Source organism: Acipenser ruthenus, chromosome 26, assembly GCF_902713425.1.
Source record: "Acipenser ruthenus chromosome 26, fAciRut3.2 maternal haplotype, whole genome shotgun sequence".
Classification (NCBI taxonomy): domain Eukaryota; kingdom Metazoa; phylum Chordata; class Actinopteri; order Acipenseriformes; family Acipenseridae; genus Acipenser; species Acipenser ruthenus.
Window position 1 is genome coordinate 2,074,244 of NC_081214.1, and position 20,148 is coordinate 2,094,391.

The 20,148-nt window shown below is 47.3% G+C and overlaps 1 protein-coding gene across 1 annotated transcript in view; it reads right to left on the minus strand.

Annotated features, from left to right (window-relative positions):
- The window catches only part of LOC117429801 (membrane-associated phosphatidylinositol transfer protein 3-like), a 44,956-nt gene that overhangs the window by 899 nt on the left and 23,909 nt on the right, over window positions 1–20,148 (minus strand). The window contains exons 6-17 of the mRNA XM_059000739.1: window positions 14,746–14,935; window positions 14,315–14,434; window positions 13,912–14,102; window positions 12,271–12,440; window positions 10,156–10,326; window positions 4,019–4,237; window positions 3,489–3,637; window positions 3,018–3,134; window positions 1,886–2,002; window positions 959–1,107; window positions 511–660; window positions 166–349 (exon numbers count right to left, since the gene is read on the minus strand). Of these exons, the coding sequence (XP_058856722.1) occupies window positions 166–349; window positions 511–660; window positions 959–1,107; window positions 1,886–2,002; window positions 3,018–3,134; window positions 3,489–3,637; window positions 4,019–4,237; window positions 10,156–10,326; window positions 12,271–12,440; window positions 13,912–14,102; window positions 14,315–14,434; window positions 14,746–14,935 (1,927 nt within the window). The remainder of the gene's footprint in view (window positions 1–165; window positions 350–510; window positions 661–958; window positions 1,108–1,885; window positions 2,003–3,017; window positions 3,135–3,488; window positions 3,638–4,018; window positions 4,238–10,155; window positions 10,327–12,270; window positions 12,441–13,911; window positions 14,103–14,314; window positions 14,435–14,745; window positions 14,936–20,148) is intronic.

Here is a 20,148-nt window from a genome sequence, read left to right on the forward strand (position 1 = left end):
TCAAGCCTGCTGTAAAATGTGCTTTCCTGGAGCCTGGGTGGTAACGACACGTTGGATCACAATACAGTATGCACCAGGAGACAAGGATTACACTGTGTGAGTGTAGTGCTATTTTACTGCAGTGTGCGAGGACCTGTTTTATTTTTGAAGGGACGCTCAGGGTACCTCTTGGACCAGGTTGCGCAGGAAGATGGTTTTCTGCCTCAGTGGGTCGTGCACCAGCCCGTCGGAGAAGAAGATCATGCCCTGGGGGAAGTTGTGCTGCGAGAGCCAGGAGACCACGCGCTGCTTCTGCATGTCCGGCCGGCCCGTGATGTAGATGATCAGGTAGCCCAGGTCCTGCCAGTGCCTGCCCAGCACAGAGAAAAAAACAACATCACGTCCCACACCGCTCGCTGCCCCCGATGCGTCCTGAAAGTGTGTTTGAAATCATTTCCACTTCTCAGTGCTAAGTCAGCACGTCGTCTTTAATGAGAGCTTAGTCTCCTCTCCCCTCCCGACCCGTCTCACCTGACCACGTCCACGGCTCCTGCCCGCACTTTGGGGTCGCTGCCCATGATGGAGACGCTGGCAGCGAAGGAGCCGTCAATGCTGAACACCACGCACTCCATCCCGCGAGGCAGCACTGTCAGGAAGGCTTCCGCGCTGGTCTGGTCACCCCTGGGAGCAGGGAGGGGAGGGGACAACGCTGAGTCAGAAGAAGGGTCTAATAATAATGAAGCCTGTCATGCATGAAATACTGAAAATGAGCTGAAAAACAAAAGTAGTTTTGAACACGTAATAAATATATATATATATTTTTCTATTTTTAAAATATGGCATCTGGCTCGTACGAGGTCATCATGCACGGCTTCCTTCTGTCCTCATATAAAGACTAGAAGAGAGTTTGTTTTGTATCCGTCCTCATGCATGAATGTGTTAAGGGGATGGCCAGCAGCAGCACAGTGACGGCTCTCACTTGACGATCATTTTGATGGGGTACACCCCCACGCCCAGCCGCTTGTCTTCGGGGATGGTGTAGGAGACGCGGCCGTTGCTGTTGGTGACCTCGGTGTCGAAGTGAACCCAGCGTCCGGATGAGGGCTGAGTCATCAACTGGACATCCACCTGAGAGAGAGAGAGAGAGAGCTAAAGCTGTTGCATCCCTCAGTCTTGTACAGTGTAATATCCAAGAGCTTTGCACGATTTATCAGTCATTTCTCAAAACGCGTGTGCATAGACAGGTACATCACAATATAAAAAAAAACAAAACTCTGGATCAAACACGACTGTGTTTCAGACCAAACCGGACAGAATAAATTAAAATCAGAAAACTGACTGCAGACTTTTCGTTTGAATGTTTTGACACTGAAACGCCTCGGCACTCACAACCTGGTTAGCTTCAGCTCTATTTTTTACGTTCAAAGGGAGTTTGAAATATTAGGGAACACAAGCTTCCTCCACGTTTGCAAGACAAACCCGCCCGCTCCTGTTCATGCTTGCAGCAGTAGGAGGTTATGGGTCGCACCCTCAAGCTCTGTTACAGCTCAGGAACAGCTATTCAACCTCCGAATCTGTGTTACACGGCAAACCAACACAGAAAATGAAGGAGTCTTTTGTACTTGACCAGAATTTCTACATGAGCATCAGCATTGATGATGCAAAAACACACCCGAGGACACGATCCTGGTGTCCTCATAGCTAGAGACGGCCATGCTCAGGAACACAAATGACCAAAGCCAACATTTCTTTCAAAATAATGTTTCCCTTTTAACTGTGCCATGAGATTTTTAAAAGGCTCATGAACCGAACATCATCTTCGTCATTACCCACAAAGAATGACCTTCCTCAAAGTTTATTTATTTATTTATTTATTTATTTATTTATTTAATTAATTCTTTTTAACCTTTTCACCGGTCAAGGTGACCATGTCCAGAGGTCCATACATGAACCGACCAATCAGAGTCTGCGAGCCGTCCTCCGTTGCGATGACATCATTGGCTCTGTGATTGGCCGTGACATTCTGGAGGTCAAAGGGGGAGAATCAAAGAGATTATTTATTACAGCAGGACGGCAGTAACTCAACAGGCATGCTTGATCAGCTAACATACTAGCAGTATTGTCTAGCCACAAGCTTTATTTTAACTTGTGGAAAGACAATTCTGCTATTCCAGAATGATATTTTTTTACATTTGAGAGCAGTTTCTCAAAGTTTCTCGGTCTGTTAATATCATTTGTATCTATAACTGTATACTGTATTTATGACTATAGAACAGGTTTAACAGGTAAAATGAGATTCTTCAGGGTTTGGATGGAGGTTTAATTGTTTTAGTTAAACACTATAGAACAGGGTTGGAAGAGCCAGCTTTGTCCACCCCTGCTATAGAATCTTCACCATGGTTCTTGTTTATGCATATCCTTTGTTCACCACTGGAGGGAGCTGTGTTCCCATCCAGCTCCTATGTACTGTAAAGCAGGTCCTGTTTCCAATGAGTTGACAGGACACGCACTGTACAGCTGATGTCTCTGAGCCAGCGTAAATAAATCCCTGAATCATTTGCTGAGGCAGGAGGAATTTAATGAGAAAAAGCAGGGAAATGAAACCAGTCTGACGATTTATGCTTTCAGCTTTCAAACTGCGTATAAGGGTGGCAGGAATGTTTCAAACCAGACTAGAGCAAAACCAGCAATACACAGGATCTGTGAATCCATCCATCCATCCACCCACCCATCCATCTCTCTCTCTCTCGTCATACCTCCCTCCCAGAGCACATGCAGTTTAATGAACAAATAGGCCACAAAGATCTCCATACATTTTTAACAGGAGGAAGTAGGGGGTCCCAATTGCAATCCTAGTGCCTGTGGAATGACAAGTCATGGATACGCGACCCCAAAGTGGCTCCTACACTTTTAAGGTGCCCCTGACAAACAAGAGCCCCTGCATCAGACAATCAACGATGTAATAACGAGCCTGCATGCAGCTTCGTTCTTGCATTGCGAAGCTCCACCCCTCTGATCTCCCGTTCCCCAGCGCTCACCCGCAGCTTGACGGGAGTGCGCCGCCGCTGCCACTTCTCTCGCGGGTTCGAGGGCGAGAAGAGGGCGGAGTCTGAGCCGTCCGCCTCCTGGGCGTTGACACTCTCGCAGCGCATCACCTGACACAGAAACACACAGTCACAGGGTGTCACACACCACTGAGAAGCAAGGGGGCAGTATTACTGGACAATGCCCTACAACACACCTGCATATTCTGGGTATAGAAGATCTAGGCATATGTTACTGCACTGTACACATGTCAGCAGGGCAATTGTAATTGTGCAATTTGTAATTACAATTACATTGTAATTGAACACAATAGCATTGTAATTGTAATTGCAATTTCAGCAAACAATTCTGCTGTGATTGTGCTTGTGCTTGTAATTGTCCCAGGTCTGCATGTCAGTGCTCACAAGGCAGCTCTGTAACTGAGAAGCTGCTGTGATCGGGGGGTGGGGGGGTCACAGCAGTACCTGGCGAAGCACGAAGGCCACGACATCGGTGGACTCCCAGTAGCTGGCGTGGAAGAGGTGTGGCAGGGCCACGGTGGGGAATGCAGTGAGCACGTCCGGACAGTAGAGGGCGTAGTCCAGCCGCTTCGTACCCCACCACGCACTTGAGACTAGCAACGTTGCAAACAGACATAATTACTCGTTTAGAAACTACAGCAGCAGCAAAGATTTCAATTAACTGCAGCCTGTGAAATGCAGTGAGGAAACGTTCTGATATTTGCAGCGTGAAATGGATTATGTACAATATGTCATCTATGACTAACCTTCTCATGCAGAAAATACTAGTTTTTGTGCTAAATTCAAGAATGCTAAATTTAGAAATCCCAGAAGAAACGTTTGTCATTGAATCGTTAAGTGTCTTCCTCTGCAGTATTTCTAAATGCATCCTCTAGCTGTGGAGGGAGTATCTTATGGCATCAAAAAGAGAGAAACCTACAGGAAGGAAGACAGCTTCGTCATTGAATTTGAAGGTTGATGTTAACGAGACTCACTGTTGGTGATGGTGCTGGCGAGCTGGCTGAGGGAGCAGCCCGAAACCTCGCTGCCCATGCTGGTCTGGCTTGCTCTGCGGGCAGGGGCAGAGGCAGGGGCAAGGGCAGGTGCAGGGGAAGAGGCAGGGGCAGGTGCAGGGGCAGGTGCAGAGGCAGGGGGGGGAGCGAGGGCTTGGCCGGGCTCCAGGAACACCCACGGGCTGCTGTGGATCGCGTCCGCTGGAGAGACAGAGGAGCACAAATCTCAACCACAGTACTCAGCGCAGCAGTATACCAGTGCATGCAATCAACAACCCACCTGGAGTTTTAATCAAGGTAAGAATCCACAACTGTCTCAATCAAATATTAGTTACGCCTTAAAAGCAGCCTTTTGTCCGTCCTGTGATGTGATGTGATACCAGTTTGTTAGATTATGTACAGTGTACGCTGAACAGCCCCCTCACCCAATACAAACAGCAGGGAGCAGGGTAACAGGCTGAACAGCCCCCACACCCAATACAAACAGCAGGGAGCAGGGTAACAGGCTGAACAGCCCCCTCACCCAATACAAACAGCAGGGAGCAGGGTAACAGGCTGAACAGCCCCCTCACCCAATACAAACAGCAGGGAGCAGGGTAACAGGCTGAACAGCCCCCTCACCCAATACAAACAGCAGGGAGCAGGGCAACAGGCTGAACAGCCCCCTCACCCAATACAAACAGCAGGGAGCAGGGTAACAGGCTGAACAGCCCCCTCACCCAATACAAACAGCAGGGAGCAGGGTAACAGGCTGAACAGCCCCCTCACCCAATACAAACAGCAGGGAGCAGGGTAACAGGCTGAACAGCCCCCTCACCCAATACAAACAGCAGGGAGCAGGGCAACAGGCTGAACAGCCCCCTCACCCAATACAAACAGCAGGGAGCAGGTTTGTCTAACAATACAATACATCATCACAGCCGCTAAACTGTTCCCGTTGATTCATTTCCAGAGGACTGCATTTTCCGTGCCTTAAGGGACAGCTGCCCTCGAAACAGAAAATTCAAGCTATTTTTGGGGAACAAAACGAACTAGCGCTGTGTAGAGTAGTCTGGTCTCTGTGGTAGCTCAAATCGAACAGATTCAATACTGGAGAGCGGGTACGAGCCAGCTGGCAGCCTCAAGCCCCAACCAGGACACCTCGTAAATGTGTTTAATAAGAGGAACGCGCTGGATCTAATGACTGTTTGTACACAGTCCAGAGTGTGGTAACCTGGGAGACACTGCAGCCCCATCCACCTTATTGACTTGCAGAGTTCATGAACACATTCCAGCAGGGCCCCGGTGCACCAGAGGCACAGCAAGACAGGCAGGGCCAGTACTTTACAACTCCCACTTTTACTGAAGCCTAGAAACACATACAGTATATGAAGGTACTGAGGAACTGCTCACCACAGGCTTCACTTCACAAGGACCCTTAAGCACCTGTCTGCTGCCCAACTGCCCTGTCCTGGAGCGCTTGTTTTACTGTGCTGTCCCTCCGATCCCTCAGCAAAACGCTGGTTCAGCAGAGGGATCTTCTGCGTGATGTATAACATGCTTCAATCTTCAGTAAGTCTACTGCAAGCAGGTGCCACAGGCAGTCTTTCTGCTTCTCTATCCGGGTGATTCACTTCAGCGTGCTGTTTTCCAGCAGCGCAGCCCCCCCCCCCCATGCTGAATAGATCTGTTTCACGCCCCCTCTCTCGCACTGAATACACATTTCAGGTCACAGATCATGAATGTTAAAACGTGGACAAACACATGCTCTGCGTTGCAGATTTCCACCGAGTCATGTTGTGCTGGGTGCCGTTGCAGGCTAAAAAAAAATAAATAAAAAACAACCTTTCATCATGAAGCAATTAATAAATCTTTGTTAACAGACTTCCGAATTGGATTTGGACTGAGTTAATGCATCTGCTGGAGGAGAGTGCCCGTAGCCTGGCAGTGATGATAGCAGACCCTGATCACTGCACTGACGCTCTGTTTAAAGAAGTGCACTTCAGAAATAACTGAAGCACCAAGACAAGAAACAGGCTTTATGAACGGATTGTGAAATGAGACTCTGAATCCAGACATCATCAAACATCCTATGTTTCAGACTGCCTATTTTGATCAATTTGTAGATCCCTGTACTGTGCTTTACTTTACCGTGTTTTGCAATCTATCTGGATCTTTACCTTAGCTCTACAGCTCATGTGCATGTGAGCATGTGTGTCTGTGTGTGAGCGTGCGTGCCTGTACAGGATGTGTGTTTGTGTGTGTGTGTGCAAAGTCCCTCCCTATCTCTGTGTTCCCCCAGGTTCTGAGATTAGCCCGCGCTTCAGTTGCATCTGTATGCGTATTTGAGCGTGTGTATGCGTGTGCGTGCATGTGTGCGTGTGTGCAAGCTCCCAGGAGACGAGGTACCATCAGAGCTCACAGCCTTCCCCACTCCGGGGAGGAGGGGCAGTGAGACACCACAGGAACCTTCCTGTGAATTAACCAGGAGAACAGCATCGGGACAGCATGGACCTCCCAGAACACACACGCACGTACAAGCCAGCAGCCAACCACATCTCCCAAATCACAAACGATCCACACTTCTGTTACGATTCCATATGCAAAGAGAGTATCACCATTCATCCATCCAGGACAAGCCGTTACGAGCCAACTCTCTTAGCTTGCAGCAGTAGGATGTTATAAATGACGACTTCTATCTCTGCTCTAGATCAGCGAGGAGAATGATAAACCTCCAGTATTGTCAGCCCATCTGGTTTCCCAATGGAATGGTTATTAGCCTACAGGTAAAAGCTTACAGCACTTCATCCTGAAACTCCTTTTAAACAGCAGCAGCCTAGCCGATCCAGCCCACATATAACCTAAAAGCACATTTTAAAAATGTATTCATACACAAAGCAAAACGTTTGTTTATGGCAGCATTCATATCCCTGTTTTTTTTTTTTTTTTTGTCAATTATCTAGCAGGTAATAAACGTACAGAAAATAAAACTGTAGAACTGATATTTTTAACATGGGATTGTAAAGTTACAACCTGCTTACTGTACTTAGAGTTTTTTGCATCCATTTTTTTTTTTTTAAACTATCTGACTAAGGTATTTCATAAAATCTTTCAAGGAACGTATGAAGCAAACGAATGGCCTTGAGGTGAAACAGATCCGAATTGGTTTTCTAAAATAAATCATAAAAAAAAGAAAAACTCGGCATTTGCAATTTGCATTTTCTTTCTGCCGGAGCTGTTAATAAAACCCAGGAAGAAAGCGAAATCAACAGAAGGACCCGCTCCTGATGATGCAAATGCAAAGCAGGAGGCTGTAATTGACGAGGTGGCCTGCATGTTTATTACTCTCTGCTCTCTATCCTCTCCGCGCACAGCGAAGACACATCGCTACAGCAGAAAGGGAGGGGGCTGCTGTGTGGAATAATACAGACAGGACAAGATTAGCTGCAGTAATATAACCTTGATTTATACATAGACCTGCATGTGCACATGCACAGATAAATAAGGCATACAACATGGCAGGTTTTATTGTTATCTGCAAAAAAAAAAAAAAGTCACAAATGATACTAAACCGAAACCTCATTTATACATTTCCGTTACCTAAACGAAACAAACTCCCATGAAAAGAGGTATCTACAAACCAATAAACTTTTCTACAGACAGCCCGGAAGCTGCATGGTAAAAGCTTACAAATGCAGAGCCCAGGCAGGTAGCCGTTGCTTGTTCAGGGCTTGTGTTGCACCTGCAGGAGTGTGTCTCGAGACTGTTGGTTAAAGAGGTTTCACTGTATGGTATATGACTGTCAGTAAGAAACCGCACTCCCGCGATGCTAAATGCTCTGGGATCGTGCGCGCCTTTATACATGGGAATTGAGATTTTGCAAACTGATAGCGACTTGGAAGTAAGTTGTTAAAAGCTCTGGGGTGAAACAGCGAGCTGAGTTTCTGTGCAGATGCTGGTGGGAGCATGGCTGTCCCCGGTCCATTTGCTACTGGATGAATGGACTGGATGTGCCAGGATTACCCACTGCTGCAGGGAACGAGCATATGGCACAGCACTGAATTGACATCCGTGTCTGACAGCAGTGTGTCTCCCCCGTTATGTTATTACATGCTGATAGAATGTAATTACCCAGAGATTAAATACTTAAAAAATGCACCTAAAAAAAAAAACTGCAGCCAACATGTAAAGAGAGAGAGCACCTTTGTGATTGAAATAGACAAGCAATTAAATATGACAGGAAAGCGGTGCAGAGAGAGAGAGAGAGAAGAGGGGGGTGGGAAGAGGGAGGTGGGGAAAGAAAAAGAGAGGTGGAGGAACAACGGACAGATAGGAAGGGAAAGAAGGGGGGAGAGGGAGAAGGGGATGGCAGTACCAAAAGAGAGAGAGAGGGAGAGAGAGCTAATGCAAGGGATGGAGGAGTTTCATGGCGAGGTCGAGAAGGTGTTGCCATGGCGACAGTTGGGAGAATGGAGGATTTGGATCATGAAAGGTGCTGGATGGGCTGCAGGAGGCTGCAATCATTGTTAAATCGATGTGTGAGCAGAGCAGCCAGACAAATATCAAGGGTCAGGGGCGCAGCCAGTGGCTCTTCTAGATATAAACCCAGCCAGGAAGAAGGACGGAGCACTTAAAGCGCCACTCTGGCTAAAATCCCCTCCCCTTTAATTTCCTGGTTTTACTGCATTACAGTATTTTATTGCCCGTTACCAGTTCATCTCTGAAACATGCCTTATAAATAGCCTGACACATAATGATCACTTAATAACTGAATTATAAACGAGGCTTTGTGAACATGGTCATATAGAGACCGCTGCATATTACAACCTGCATGACATCACTGTGGCGGTGAGAGAGCCAGATGGACCAATCAGAGCAGGGAGGCGTGGCCGGGGGGGGTGGGGGAGATGGAGATGTCAATCACCCGGCACAGATCTCACACCAGATAATTGCACTCAATGGAGCAAGCCTGCAGCCCACTTAATTAAACACTGCCAGCCGCTATCCCTGCTGCACAAGCTCGGCTTAATCTGCTGGAATTAAAACACTTTTTAAATATTATTCTTAATATCAGTAATACTCAGCTAGAGTCCTGGCACTGTACTCTCTGTACAGGGGATTCAGAATCACAGAGGAAGGAAGCACAGAGTTGGTCTACACTCACAAAATGATTATTTTCGTGTTACCCATGAAGAACCATTGTGTTTTCTGTTTATTTCACACACACGGCACATTGAATTAAGTACTGCCATTTCCTTTTTTTGTTTTGACGCAGCGTCATTTATGCAACAATCTCAAAAGTCTTGCAGCAATACAGATTGGAGCTCAGTTGAGTACGTGTGATTGCTTGCGTTTCTCTTTCCTATAAACCTCCTAGCACCTTGTGCAATGCTTGAGAAGCCAAGCCGGGTAGACGAGCTTCTCTTTCATTCGCGCAGCTTCGTCCCCAGAGCCAGCCTGAGGCCAACATTTCAATATCGCTGCTGTCAACAAACCTCCTTGCCAAGAAGAAAGGGCACATCTTCTCTTTCTCTCGCTCTTTCTATATTATAGCGTATACACAGCATATGAAAAAAAACAATACCCTTCAAAAATCCTTGCTGCCATTTACAACCTCCGGCCACTTGGTGTCACTGCGCGCCATGTTAAAAAAAATCCCAGTCAAATACCTTTAACCAATTGTTAACCAATTTAATAACCTAAATGGATGTGGACCTAAATACCGTATACGTGATCTTACAGCATACAGTACAGACCAAAACACACAACTACAAAAACTCGCAAGCATCACAGCCATCCAACTGAAACCATGTAATTATACCCTCAGCCATGCAGTCATACTGCTGGCATGTAATTATTGCCATGCAGTTATACTATAACCCTGGATGAGGCCGGCATTGAAACTTACTGCAAACACACTGTTCTGCAAACACTTTCAAATGACATCATTTAAGCTCTATAGCATACATACATAAAAACCGCAGGTAGAAGGGATCGTAAACCTTAACACCTTAACATGGAAAGCCTTGGAGAAGAAATAATGAGCAGCAGCAGCAGCTGGTAACCTCAGGAATGATCACACTAACGCTGAACGCCGGTGAAGATTCCCGCGGTTGATCACTGCGTTTGCACCCTCTTACCGAGCAGATTGGACCTCCCGTCCCCCAGGGGGCAGTGCTGGTAGCGGGGCACTGGGAAGGGAGCCAGCTGGTGGAAGCGGCGGTGCAGCAGAGGTTCGAGGCGGGAGGCTGAGGGGTCCGCGGGGTGGAAGAGGCTGTAGAGTTGAGTGCAGGCAGGGTTCAGCAGAGACACTGGGGAGACACACACAACTTTCACTATACAGTATAAAAAACCCACATTTCCCTCAATGCTAAATGCTCCAGGATCGTGCACGCAGTTACCATCAGTTACAGCATTGGATCAGCAATAGAAAACATACCACACTCTAAAAAGCTTTTTTTGTTGTTTTAATGGAACAGCAGAATACAATTCTATAGCAACTTAATTAAAAACTAATTAACTATAAGTGCCTCAATGAAACTTGGTTTGGTGCAAAATGGTGCAATTAATGATTGGAAGTGAAAAGCTTGAAGAATCTAGCCAAGGGTTTTGAATCATCAGTTCATTACATAGAAATCCAGCACGGTTAACATACATGTGAAACGGATATGTCTGTCATTTGTCACGTGCTTGAAAGTGGTGGAAGTCATTTTTAGCATCTATTGGCACCGTTGCATTTAACAGAGAATGATCCCAACGTGTACACACACTGGGATGGCTGTATAAATGCAGAGCGACAGGGAGTGGGGCTTTCTTTTCCATCTGCCCCCATACTTGATGGATCTGTTTCATTGAAGAGACATGCAGGCTGCGTGTGCTTGTGCCACGCTGATGTGGAGCTGCACACGACCTGCTGGTCTTCGGTGCGTTCGTACCGACAACCGCTTTAAATAAAGCAAAACTTCTCTTGTGTGTGTCTCAGCGTATCTGTCCTGCAAAGTTACGTGGAAAATTAATAAAACTGACAAAGAGGAGGAGACAGGCTTCCGGCTTCCAGTATTGTGATTTCATCGGATGTTATTTGTACGTTTTTGGCCAGACCCCAGAGTTCAATCCAGCGGTATGAGTCTGGACAATGCTGACTAACTGTTTGAGGAGGACAGCTGGGTCCAAGTCACTGCTGCTGCCCTGTACTGAGGTTTTAAAAGCTTCTCTGTTATCTGTAAAATGGGCCAATTCGTTAATTTGCTTTGGAATTACAGTTAATGCAGGATCTCTGACACAACAGACTGCGAGGTGTAAATCAGATCAGACCTCCGAAGTCACAGTGACATTTTGGGGGTTGAAGTCAATGCTAAGGGTTTATGTTTTTATCCAGGTTCATTATTCAACTGGGGAACTGCGCCTGTAGTTTTTTTATCACTTCTAAAAAATGTCCAGATTGCCGTCTCAACGTCATGTTGCTCCAGACTTCGGTGTGTATTTAAAATCTGGTATTCATGAAACCACATCCTTAGAATAAGAAAAAAAAAACAATAAGCCCTCTTCCTGTCATAAAGAATGCGTGAACACACAGGGCTTGTTATGAAAATATTCTTAATGCTGTGAGTCGCTGGTAAAAAGGAGTTTTATTGTAATGTCATTTTTGGAATGCCCTTTTTTCCCTTTCCCTCCAGATGAAATGTGATAGTCGAAAATGAGAAATGCAAATAACAAACATCGTGTCAGCCAGGCTGTAGCTGCGGCCATGAATTCTAATGTCATTACAGCCAAGACAGCAGAGCTCAGTAGAGCAATACCTGCACAAGTAGAATAGAACCCCTGGGGATGAGGGCGCCCCTGGGGATGGGGTCGCCCCTGGGGATGGGGTCGCCCCTGGGGATGGGGGTGCCCCTGGGGATGGGGGTACCCCTGGGGATGAGGGTGCCCCTGGGGATGGGGGTACCCCTGGGGATGGGGGTGCCCCTGGGGATGGGGGTGCCCATGGGGATGGGGTCGCCCCTGGGGATGGGGGTGCCCCTGGGGATGGGGAGTCTGTTGCTGGATCCCTTCACTCAGACTTCTTGCTCACTAAATATCTTACTATCCTTGAATAGAAAATGGTCTCCTCTTTACAGAACATTGTCTGTGTGTGTGTTTGTTTGGGGGGGTGTATGTGCGTGTGTTGTAAGGTGTGGGTTTAACTGGGGTGTGGTCCCCTGTGTGTGTGAGGGTTTTTTTTCTGGAGGGGGTTGGGGGACGGGGGTTGTTGGTACCCTGGATTTCGGGCAGCACGGTCCTCCTCATGGCTAGAACCAGTCCCAGCGGCGATCCGAACAGGAAAAAATCTGACACCTCGAAATCAAACTTCCCAGGATTGAAGACCTGGAGACTGGAGCTGCTTCCCTGTTGGAGATCAGAGTCCTGCAACAGACTGGGCTGGATACTGAGAGAGAGAGAGAGAGAGAGGGAAGTATGGGAATAGGGGGGGAGAGAGAGTGATGTTAGCTTGGTATTCCTGTTCATGTATTTATTCACAAAATCAGGAATATGTATTGTTATTGTTGTGCAGTGAAATGCTTAATCTTTTCCCTTCAGTAAAACAAAAAAGTGCACGTTTTGCAGGACAGCTGGAGCTTCAGAGACCTCACTTATGCAGTGTTTGAAGACAAGACCCTATGGTTTTGCTCTGTATTCCTGCTCGTCTCTGTTTGTGAATCGCTGTGCTGTCAGCAGGGCTCCTTTAGATTCCTGACATCTCTTTAAACCCACAGACGTCACAGCGAGCAGACAGCAAGCACAGCCGCTCTGAACCCGCGCCGCCTTCATTCTGCTCATGACAGCCTGAAACACTCGCTGCGCCGATTGCACGGGAATGCAGCTTTTTGATTTGCAAACATTCACTTCTGCTCACTACATTATTCCAGAGCTCAGTCTGCCTTCCTTTATCACACAGCAGACCTGGCTGGTTTGCTTCATCTCAAAGGGTTTTTTTTTTGTTCCATCTGGAGGGATGCCACATTGCTCCTGCCATGAAACGTTCTTGCCTCGCTATTAACCTGTTAACACAAAGCCACTTTTTCAGGAGCAGTGGCTTGAAACCTGTTTCCAGGAGACTGGACCCAGGGGAAGGTGTGCAGCCTTTGCTTAGGGCCTGTCCGTTTCAAAGCAATTCCACTGCAGTCGTCACACTGCGGTATTTAAGTGCACCTTCAATCAATGCATGTCACCTGGGTGGGCACTCTGTGATCAATCTCTTTTATTTTATAGTAAAAGCTACCCTGAACTCAGTCCAAACAGTCCATCTCAATCCTACCCTCTGCAGATCCCTGCAATAAAGCTCTTTGTCTGTGTCTGTCCGGCGCTACAGTGATGTCATCGTGGAAATAGCTTGCTGCTATTTATAGCCCTGGCCCCATGCCAGCTTATCAAGGCTGCTGCTGATTGTGTGCTGGCACAGTGCTGCTCCGAGCGGCTCTCCCAGTCTGTTCCAGTCCAGCGGCTTGTTGAGAAAACCCTGGACTGAACCTGGCATTACTGTCAGTGTATCTGATCAGTCTACACCCGGATAGCTTGTGCAGCCTTCCTGCCTGTTGAGAACACAGGATTAACACAGCAGGAGAGCAACGCCCACCGCGATGTGCGAGGAGTCGAGTATAAAACCCCTTTTGCTTTATTTAAAACGTATTTTGATTATAATTACGTAGCAGTGTATTTTATATTTCAACAAAAATTATAAATGCCTTTTTTTTTTTTTTGTTCTCTTCCAAAAATATTTGTAAACAAAACTGTTGTCTTTGGCTGTGGCCACCCCCAGCAAAAAAGCTAGGTTTCTTCTGCACATTTTGAATTTGTAACGCGAGACCCTAAAGGGAGTTTGACCCCCTGCCCTGCCATGCAATATCTTGCGCCCCTACCTGCTGAGGAAGGCGTGGTGCTGAGTTATTGAGCCACACTCGTAGTTGGAGGAGTCGCTCTGGTTCCGCCCCAGCGGTTGCCTTGGCGACGGTGCCTCCCCCGTGACCCCTGAGATGTCGATGTTGCTCTTGCTGAGACGCTTGCTGGAGCTGAAGCCCAGCCCACCACCATCTGACACCCTGGGGTTCTCCTGAGCACAGAAACAGGCTCAGGGTTAGGGGAAGGACTGGGAGAGAGAGGGAGGGAGCCAGCGCAGCCTAGCTGTTAATTCTGAGGGACAGGAAGGAGGGAAGCAGTTCGGCAGAGTGGATAGAGAGGAGTGTAGACAGGAGGCAGTGCGGCTAGTGGTTAGAGCTGCAGGACTGGGAGGGAGGGGAGCAGTGCGAGAGGTCAGTGAGGTACCTGCAGGCTCTCTGTGCTGTCCTGACGGCTGCTGCCCTGGCTCTCAGCTCTCGTGCAGGCGCTGAAACACAGGGCGTCAAAGCCCAGGATCCCTCCCACACAGTCCCCCATCAGACACACCTGGAAGAGAGGGGTCGGGTAACAGACTATCAAGGTCCTGACGTACTCACTGGGGTAGATCTTTATGCCACTCAAACTGGTTACTAGTTTTGTAACAGTGTTATTGTACTTTAAAAGACCTCAATACATACATCAGGCTTAATGGCATCAGACTTTGTTTTTTGTCTATATATATATATATATTAAAAATAATTGCATTGTCTTTTTTAACTAAAATGACTAACTGGCGGAACAATACTGTATCTAAATCGAACTAAACAAAACCTTGCACAGTAAAAAAATAAAAAGGAAGTCAGACAGACTCCGCCCACCTGTCCGCTAAAGCCGGCCCCTTCCTGGGACTTGAGGAAGTCGTGGTAGACCTGATTGGCTCTGGTGATCACCGTGGCGACAGCCTCCTGGTACTGCGGTGACGAGATGGCGAGGAGGGGCAGAGCAGCCAGGGGGATGTGGTCAACGCTGCTGGACAGGCAGCTCTCGTCATAGCTGTACGGGTTCAAGCTGCGGAAACACACAGCAGCGTACCGCTTCATATAGCGCCTTTCATTCAATGTTACAAAACTCAGCAAGTCAATGAAGAGCTCCTGCATACAGCTCTTGCTCGTCTATAAAAGATCAGTCCAGACGACTAGAGCCAGTAACAGCTCAACTGCTGCACAGCCATGCCTGGATCTCAACAGCACACGGAGTCTTTTGCAGGTCCCGACCCCCGTGAAGCATGCTTCAGCCACTATGTTTTCTGCACTGGGGGGGACTTGTGGTCCCATTGCCGCTTATGTGCTGGTGGAGCTGCAGCAGATTTAGCTTAGCTTATATCCTTCCCACAGCTGCTCCAAGCCTCCGCCATTCATCAGGTTAGTCTTATCATCACAGCGCCTGGGAGCACGATCCTTTCAGCTTGAATTATGAGCTCGTTTCCAGACAGCGCAATAACGTTTACCAGGATATATGGGATACGGGCAGACAGAAGTGCCGAGCCTGGCCTGGGGTAGTGCAAAAGGGAGGGAGGGGGGGGGGAGATTAACACTCTCCCGGGACGGACACATCTACCTGCACTCTATAAACGGATTTATTGCTCAAACCCCTGACCCTGCTGCTGATCTTTCTGGGATCGCTCCAGATCACAGTCCAATAAGAAGTGCTGCCCAGGCCTGACCCTGCTTAGCTTTGTGAGATCTGAGCAGATCACAATCACACCCAGGTCAATTAGAATGAGAATCACATTTACAGCAGACCGTGCTGCTGGGATTGCAGTTACAGTTATGCAGGCTCAGCTACAGTGATTTATTTCAACATAGTGCTGAATGTGTGCACACATTAGTTTGGTAGATACTGACATGTGTTGTGGTTTGTTTTTGCCGCTGTCGAGAGATTGTCCTTAGCGCACCTCCCCCAGGTCAGCGTGCTCATGTGCAGACACTGTGCCTGGGGTCTGTTTTTTTTTTTAGAAAGCACCTTGTTTCTGCGGTAATTTCAGCGCAGCAGGACGTGGAGGAAAGCATGCTCCTGGCTGCCTCTTAGCAGACCTTACAAGCTCTCTCTCCCTTTCCTTTGCCTGACCTCGGAACAGCCTGCCAGCCGTTTGATTTACGGACAGCAGTGTACGACAGCCCGGTGTGAAGGAGGCTTGTAAACCACTCACAAGCTTGTTTACAAGATCCCCGCAAGCGCGGCACAGCTCTCCACCGCTAACAGGCTGCTCTGATCAGCCCTGGGGAATGGAAACAACGCCTTGAAGAACACACTTTAAACTGGACAGCCATCGTGGAGGCGGTCACACTCCAGCACCACTTGAAGGGAGTGACACAGAAAGCCAGACGGGCTGGGAATAGTCTTTCAGGGCTCGTTGAGATGCTGGAGAGCGGAGAACGGACCCATTAGACGAGTCCTTGTGATTAAGTTGCAGGGTAATGACAGTGCTGGAGTGGTTAGTCATTATAATTCATTTTCATAATACGACAGCCAAAAAACATCTTACATCGGTACAGTGCCACGAATCCCCTTCGACACTTGGCAAGACGCACCTGTTCGCTGTGATCCTTCTCTACCATTAAAGCCACAGTGTTATTGTTTTGCTCACTCAGTCCAGTGACGCTATCGATTTTGCAGCAAAACTAACATCCTAATGGAGTCACATGGGGCTTTTAACATACAGGAATCAAAACCCAGGACTGCAATTACTAAAGCAACAATTAGGCACCTGTTATCTTCACTCACACAATATTCCCATCCAGCCTGCATTAGCGCTTCCTCTGACCTGGGCTGAGCCCTCGTTTCAGTTTGAAGAGACTGAATTCAAAGCCAAAAGACCTGATTCTCTGATGTCAGGGAAGGTCAGACGTAGAGAGCAGCCCTCATTAAAAAGCACTCTAATTACAACCTCAAAGGAGCCTGAAGAAGGTTTCGATCTCCTGCATTACCACCTCACACGGTAACCATGAAATGTCGTATTGAATTTGCAGACCCTTTCAGGTGCTCTGTCCTTTTTAATGAGCTCGGGGGGGGGGGGGATATTAAACCAAAACAGAAGCCAACCAACATGTTTCAAAAGGCGTTTTTTTTTTTTTCTTCTTGAAAGTGACGGGGGGGGGGGGGGCGAATAGCTAGAGGAGCCTTGTTTAAAATTCTCAGATCAAACGCAGTCTCGAGCAAACCACTGACGATATGTGGGAGGAACCGCATGTAAGAGGAAGGAACTTAGCAGAGAGCCTGGTGGGAATTGATTTGCCTGTTAACAAGATAACAGCACTTTATTTACCCTTATAAAAGCTGTGCGCACCCTGCCTTGATAAAAGTGCAGTAAATCACAGTAAAAGCTTGGTAAAAATCACAGACAAGACACAGTAAATCCGGGGTGTCCAATCCCGATCCTGCAGAGCCACTCCACTCCAGGTTTCACAGGTACAATGAGATAATGAGCTACTTCAGGGTCTGGATGGAGGTTTAATTGGTTCATATAAACAGGGTTGGTCAAACTGTTCAAATTAATTCAATAATACAAAAAAAAAAAAGATAAATATGTTTTAAGATCATCCGGTTCATTAAATGCCATCCTTTTCGCTTGCCTTGCTTGCTCGTGCTTTTCTTTTCATTCACTTGATGGCTTACTGCTCTACTTCTCAACACCACTGAGAGAGGAGACACATTTAATGAGCATGCGGCTCTCTTTGAGTTCACAATGGCCCTCGCCACACGGCTCTGTTTATACCAGAGAGTATCTTAACCGCGCAGCATTCAAACATCACAGTGCCCTGACCTTAGCATGCAGCGCTGTTTATATCCAAAGACATTGTTTCATGCGTGAGAGACAGGCTCACCCTCTCAGTCTTTACACTTATTTTCTCTGACCCCTGAGAAATGAAAGCACAGGCTATATATAACGACAACAACAACACTGCCTTTTTCTGTTCTTTCTTTCTTTCCACACATCAAGGGCTGCTGACAGACCGAATGGAGCAGTGCTGTGTCTGTCGAGAACTTGAAGTGAGAATTCTTTTTTTTTTTTTTTTTTTTAATGAACAAGCTCCGTCTGCCAGCTTACAGATCAGAAGGACTGAAGATCGACAGGGCGATTTTTAGTCCCGCTGCCGAGACAAACTGCCTGCGAAGCTAAACAGACAGGCCGGCCGGCAACAGGTCCCAGCATCGCTCTACACAGCAGCAAACCACATTTAAAAAGTACTGGATAATCCACAGACATGCACCAAATCATTTTGAAATCTGCAACGTTCAGAGTAGAGATCATGGCAGGAATATAGCGCCTTGTTTAAACAAAGTCATTTTTAGATTCCTTGCTGGCCTCTGTTTCTCTTCTGTTTGAACAGGCTGCTGTTGAAGTAAATGGGGCATAAATAGTCATTTAATCCCTCAGCTCGAATAAGACATCTTATTCAATGTTAACCCTGGCTCAGTGCAGAGTGGTGTGGAGTCTTAGTTCTGCCTCAGGGGTGTTGTTCATCGGTTCTGCTCTGTGTTACAGGTTTGCAATGGAAGAGGGTCCTCAAGGATCCAGAGTGAAATGTGTGTATGACTGTGATCAACTTCACAAATCCACCACGCCATTCTGCACATGTTGCCGCGAACGGCAGTGTCATCTTGAGAGAGGCACAGGGCTGGAAGTGAATCAATCAATCAACCAATCAATGAATCAGTCGATCAATCAATCAATCAATCAGTCGATCAATCAATCAGTCCATCAACCAATCAATCAAGTCGATCAATCAACCAATCAATTAATCAGTCGATCAACCAATCAATGAATCAGTCGATCAATCCAGTCACAGTGCAGGCAGCAGACGCTCCCTGCTGCTGGGCTCCGAGGAGGAAGCTGAATTTCTGCTCTGGGACGCTGTCTGCAAGCCAAACAGATTGCAAAAAAAAAAGGAATGGGATAATAAAGCCTTGCTGGCATATCAATCTGAAGACAAGGCAGCCAGATTCCTGTCCCCATAGGCCAAGCCAGGCGAGGTTTTAGCTCTGCTCTGATTACTGTATGCAAGACAGCGCAAACAGTCTCGGAGTCTCTCTGTGTGTTTTTTGTCCTCTGCATATTTCCAGTTGTTGTTGTTGATTTCTGCTTCTTTGTTTTGTCAGTAGTGTTCCTGTGTATCCCCTGAGCTAGACCTGAGGTTGTAGCAAACACTCTTCTGATGTTTGCTTTCTAGAACAATGAAGCAACAAGCAGTGTCAAGGGACAAGGAAACTGCAGCTAAACTTGTTTTGGTGTACAGTGGGCTAGTGATACCTATTGTAAGCCCAAGTAGTCTCGTGCTGTACAGCCCTGTCGTTTGTGATGAACACTGTATACAGGTGAGAGAAAGAGCTGGCTGCCCCTTGACTTATTGATATCGGAGCAAGGCGGGGGTCAGTGTGCGCCGTGTGGAGTGATATTAAATTGCAAACATGACCCTTTATGACAGCTTCATTTGGTACTGCCTGCAGACTTTCGCCTCCCTGATTTCACAGTGCTACTATTGTTGATGTCAATCAGTCTGTCATTGCTGCTGGAAAGCAACCTTGAAACAATGCAAACCATGAAACAAGGCAGAGACCCAGACAGCACAGCAGAGCTCCAAAGCAATGCATGTTTGTTTCAGGTCCGCTCCCATGCTCCTATAGCACGCCCTCCCAGATCGGCAAGAAACAGCCTTAATATCGGCTCATTAAATACACAGCCTCTGACAATGAATTCTCCAGCTTTCAGATCCAATTATCTGCTTCAATTTGAAGGGACGCTCCAGCTAGAAAAGGCACGGCGCTCTGACCTGTTCTCCAGTAACAAGGGGCACCGGGGAGGGAGGTAATAGAAACAGTCGCAGACTGGATCTCTTGTTCTAAAGAGGCCTTTTCTTGGAAACCACAAAAGAAAGCAACGAAGTGACATATTGGAACTGTGGTGAGCATACTCTGTAAAGGTCAAAGAAAAATACAAATCAAAATAACTGCACTTTGGAGCTCCAGTCTAGGTGCTTATATGGGGGGTTTGTACTGAAGACTGTAATTACTAGTCTGTTAACAGCACAAAGGGAGTGGGGGAGAGGGAGGGAGGGGGAGAGGGACGGAGGGAGGAGGGAGGGGGAGAGGGACAGAGGGAGGGTGGTGAAGGAGAGGGAGAGGGAGGGAGGGTGGGTGAGAGGGAGGGAGGGCTGATATTCTTCTTACCCTTATCCCCTCTCTGATACACATTGGATTCTGGTGCATGGTATTGTAGCATG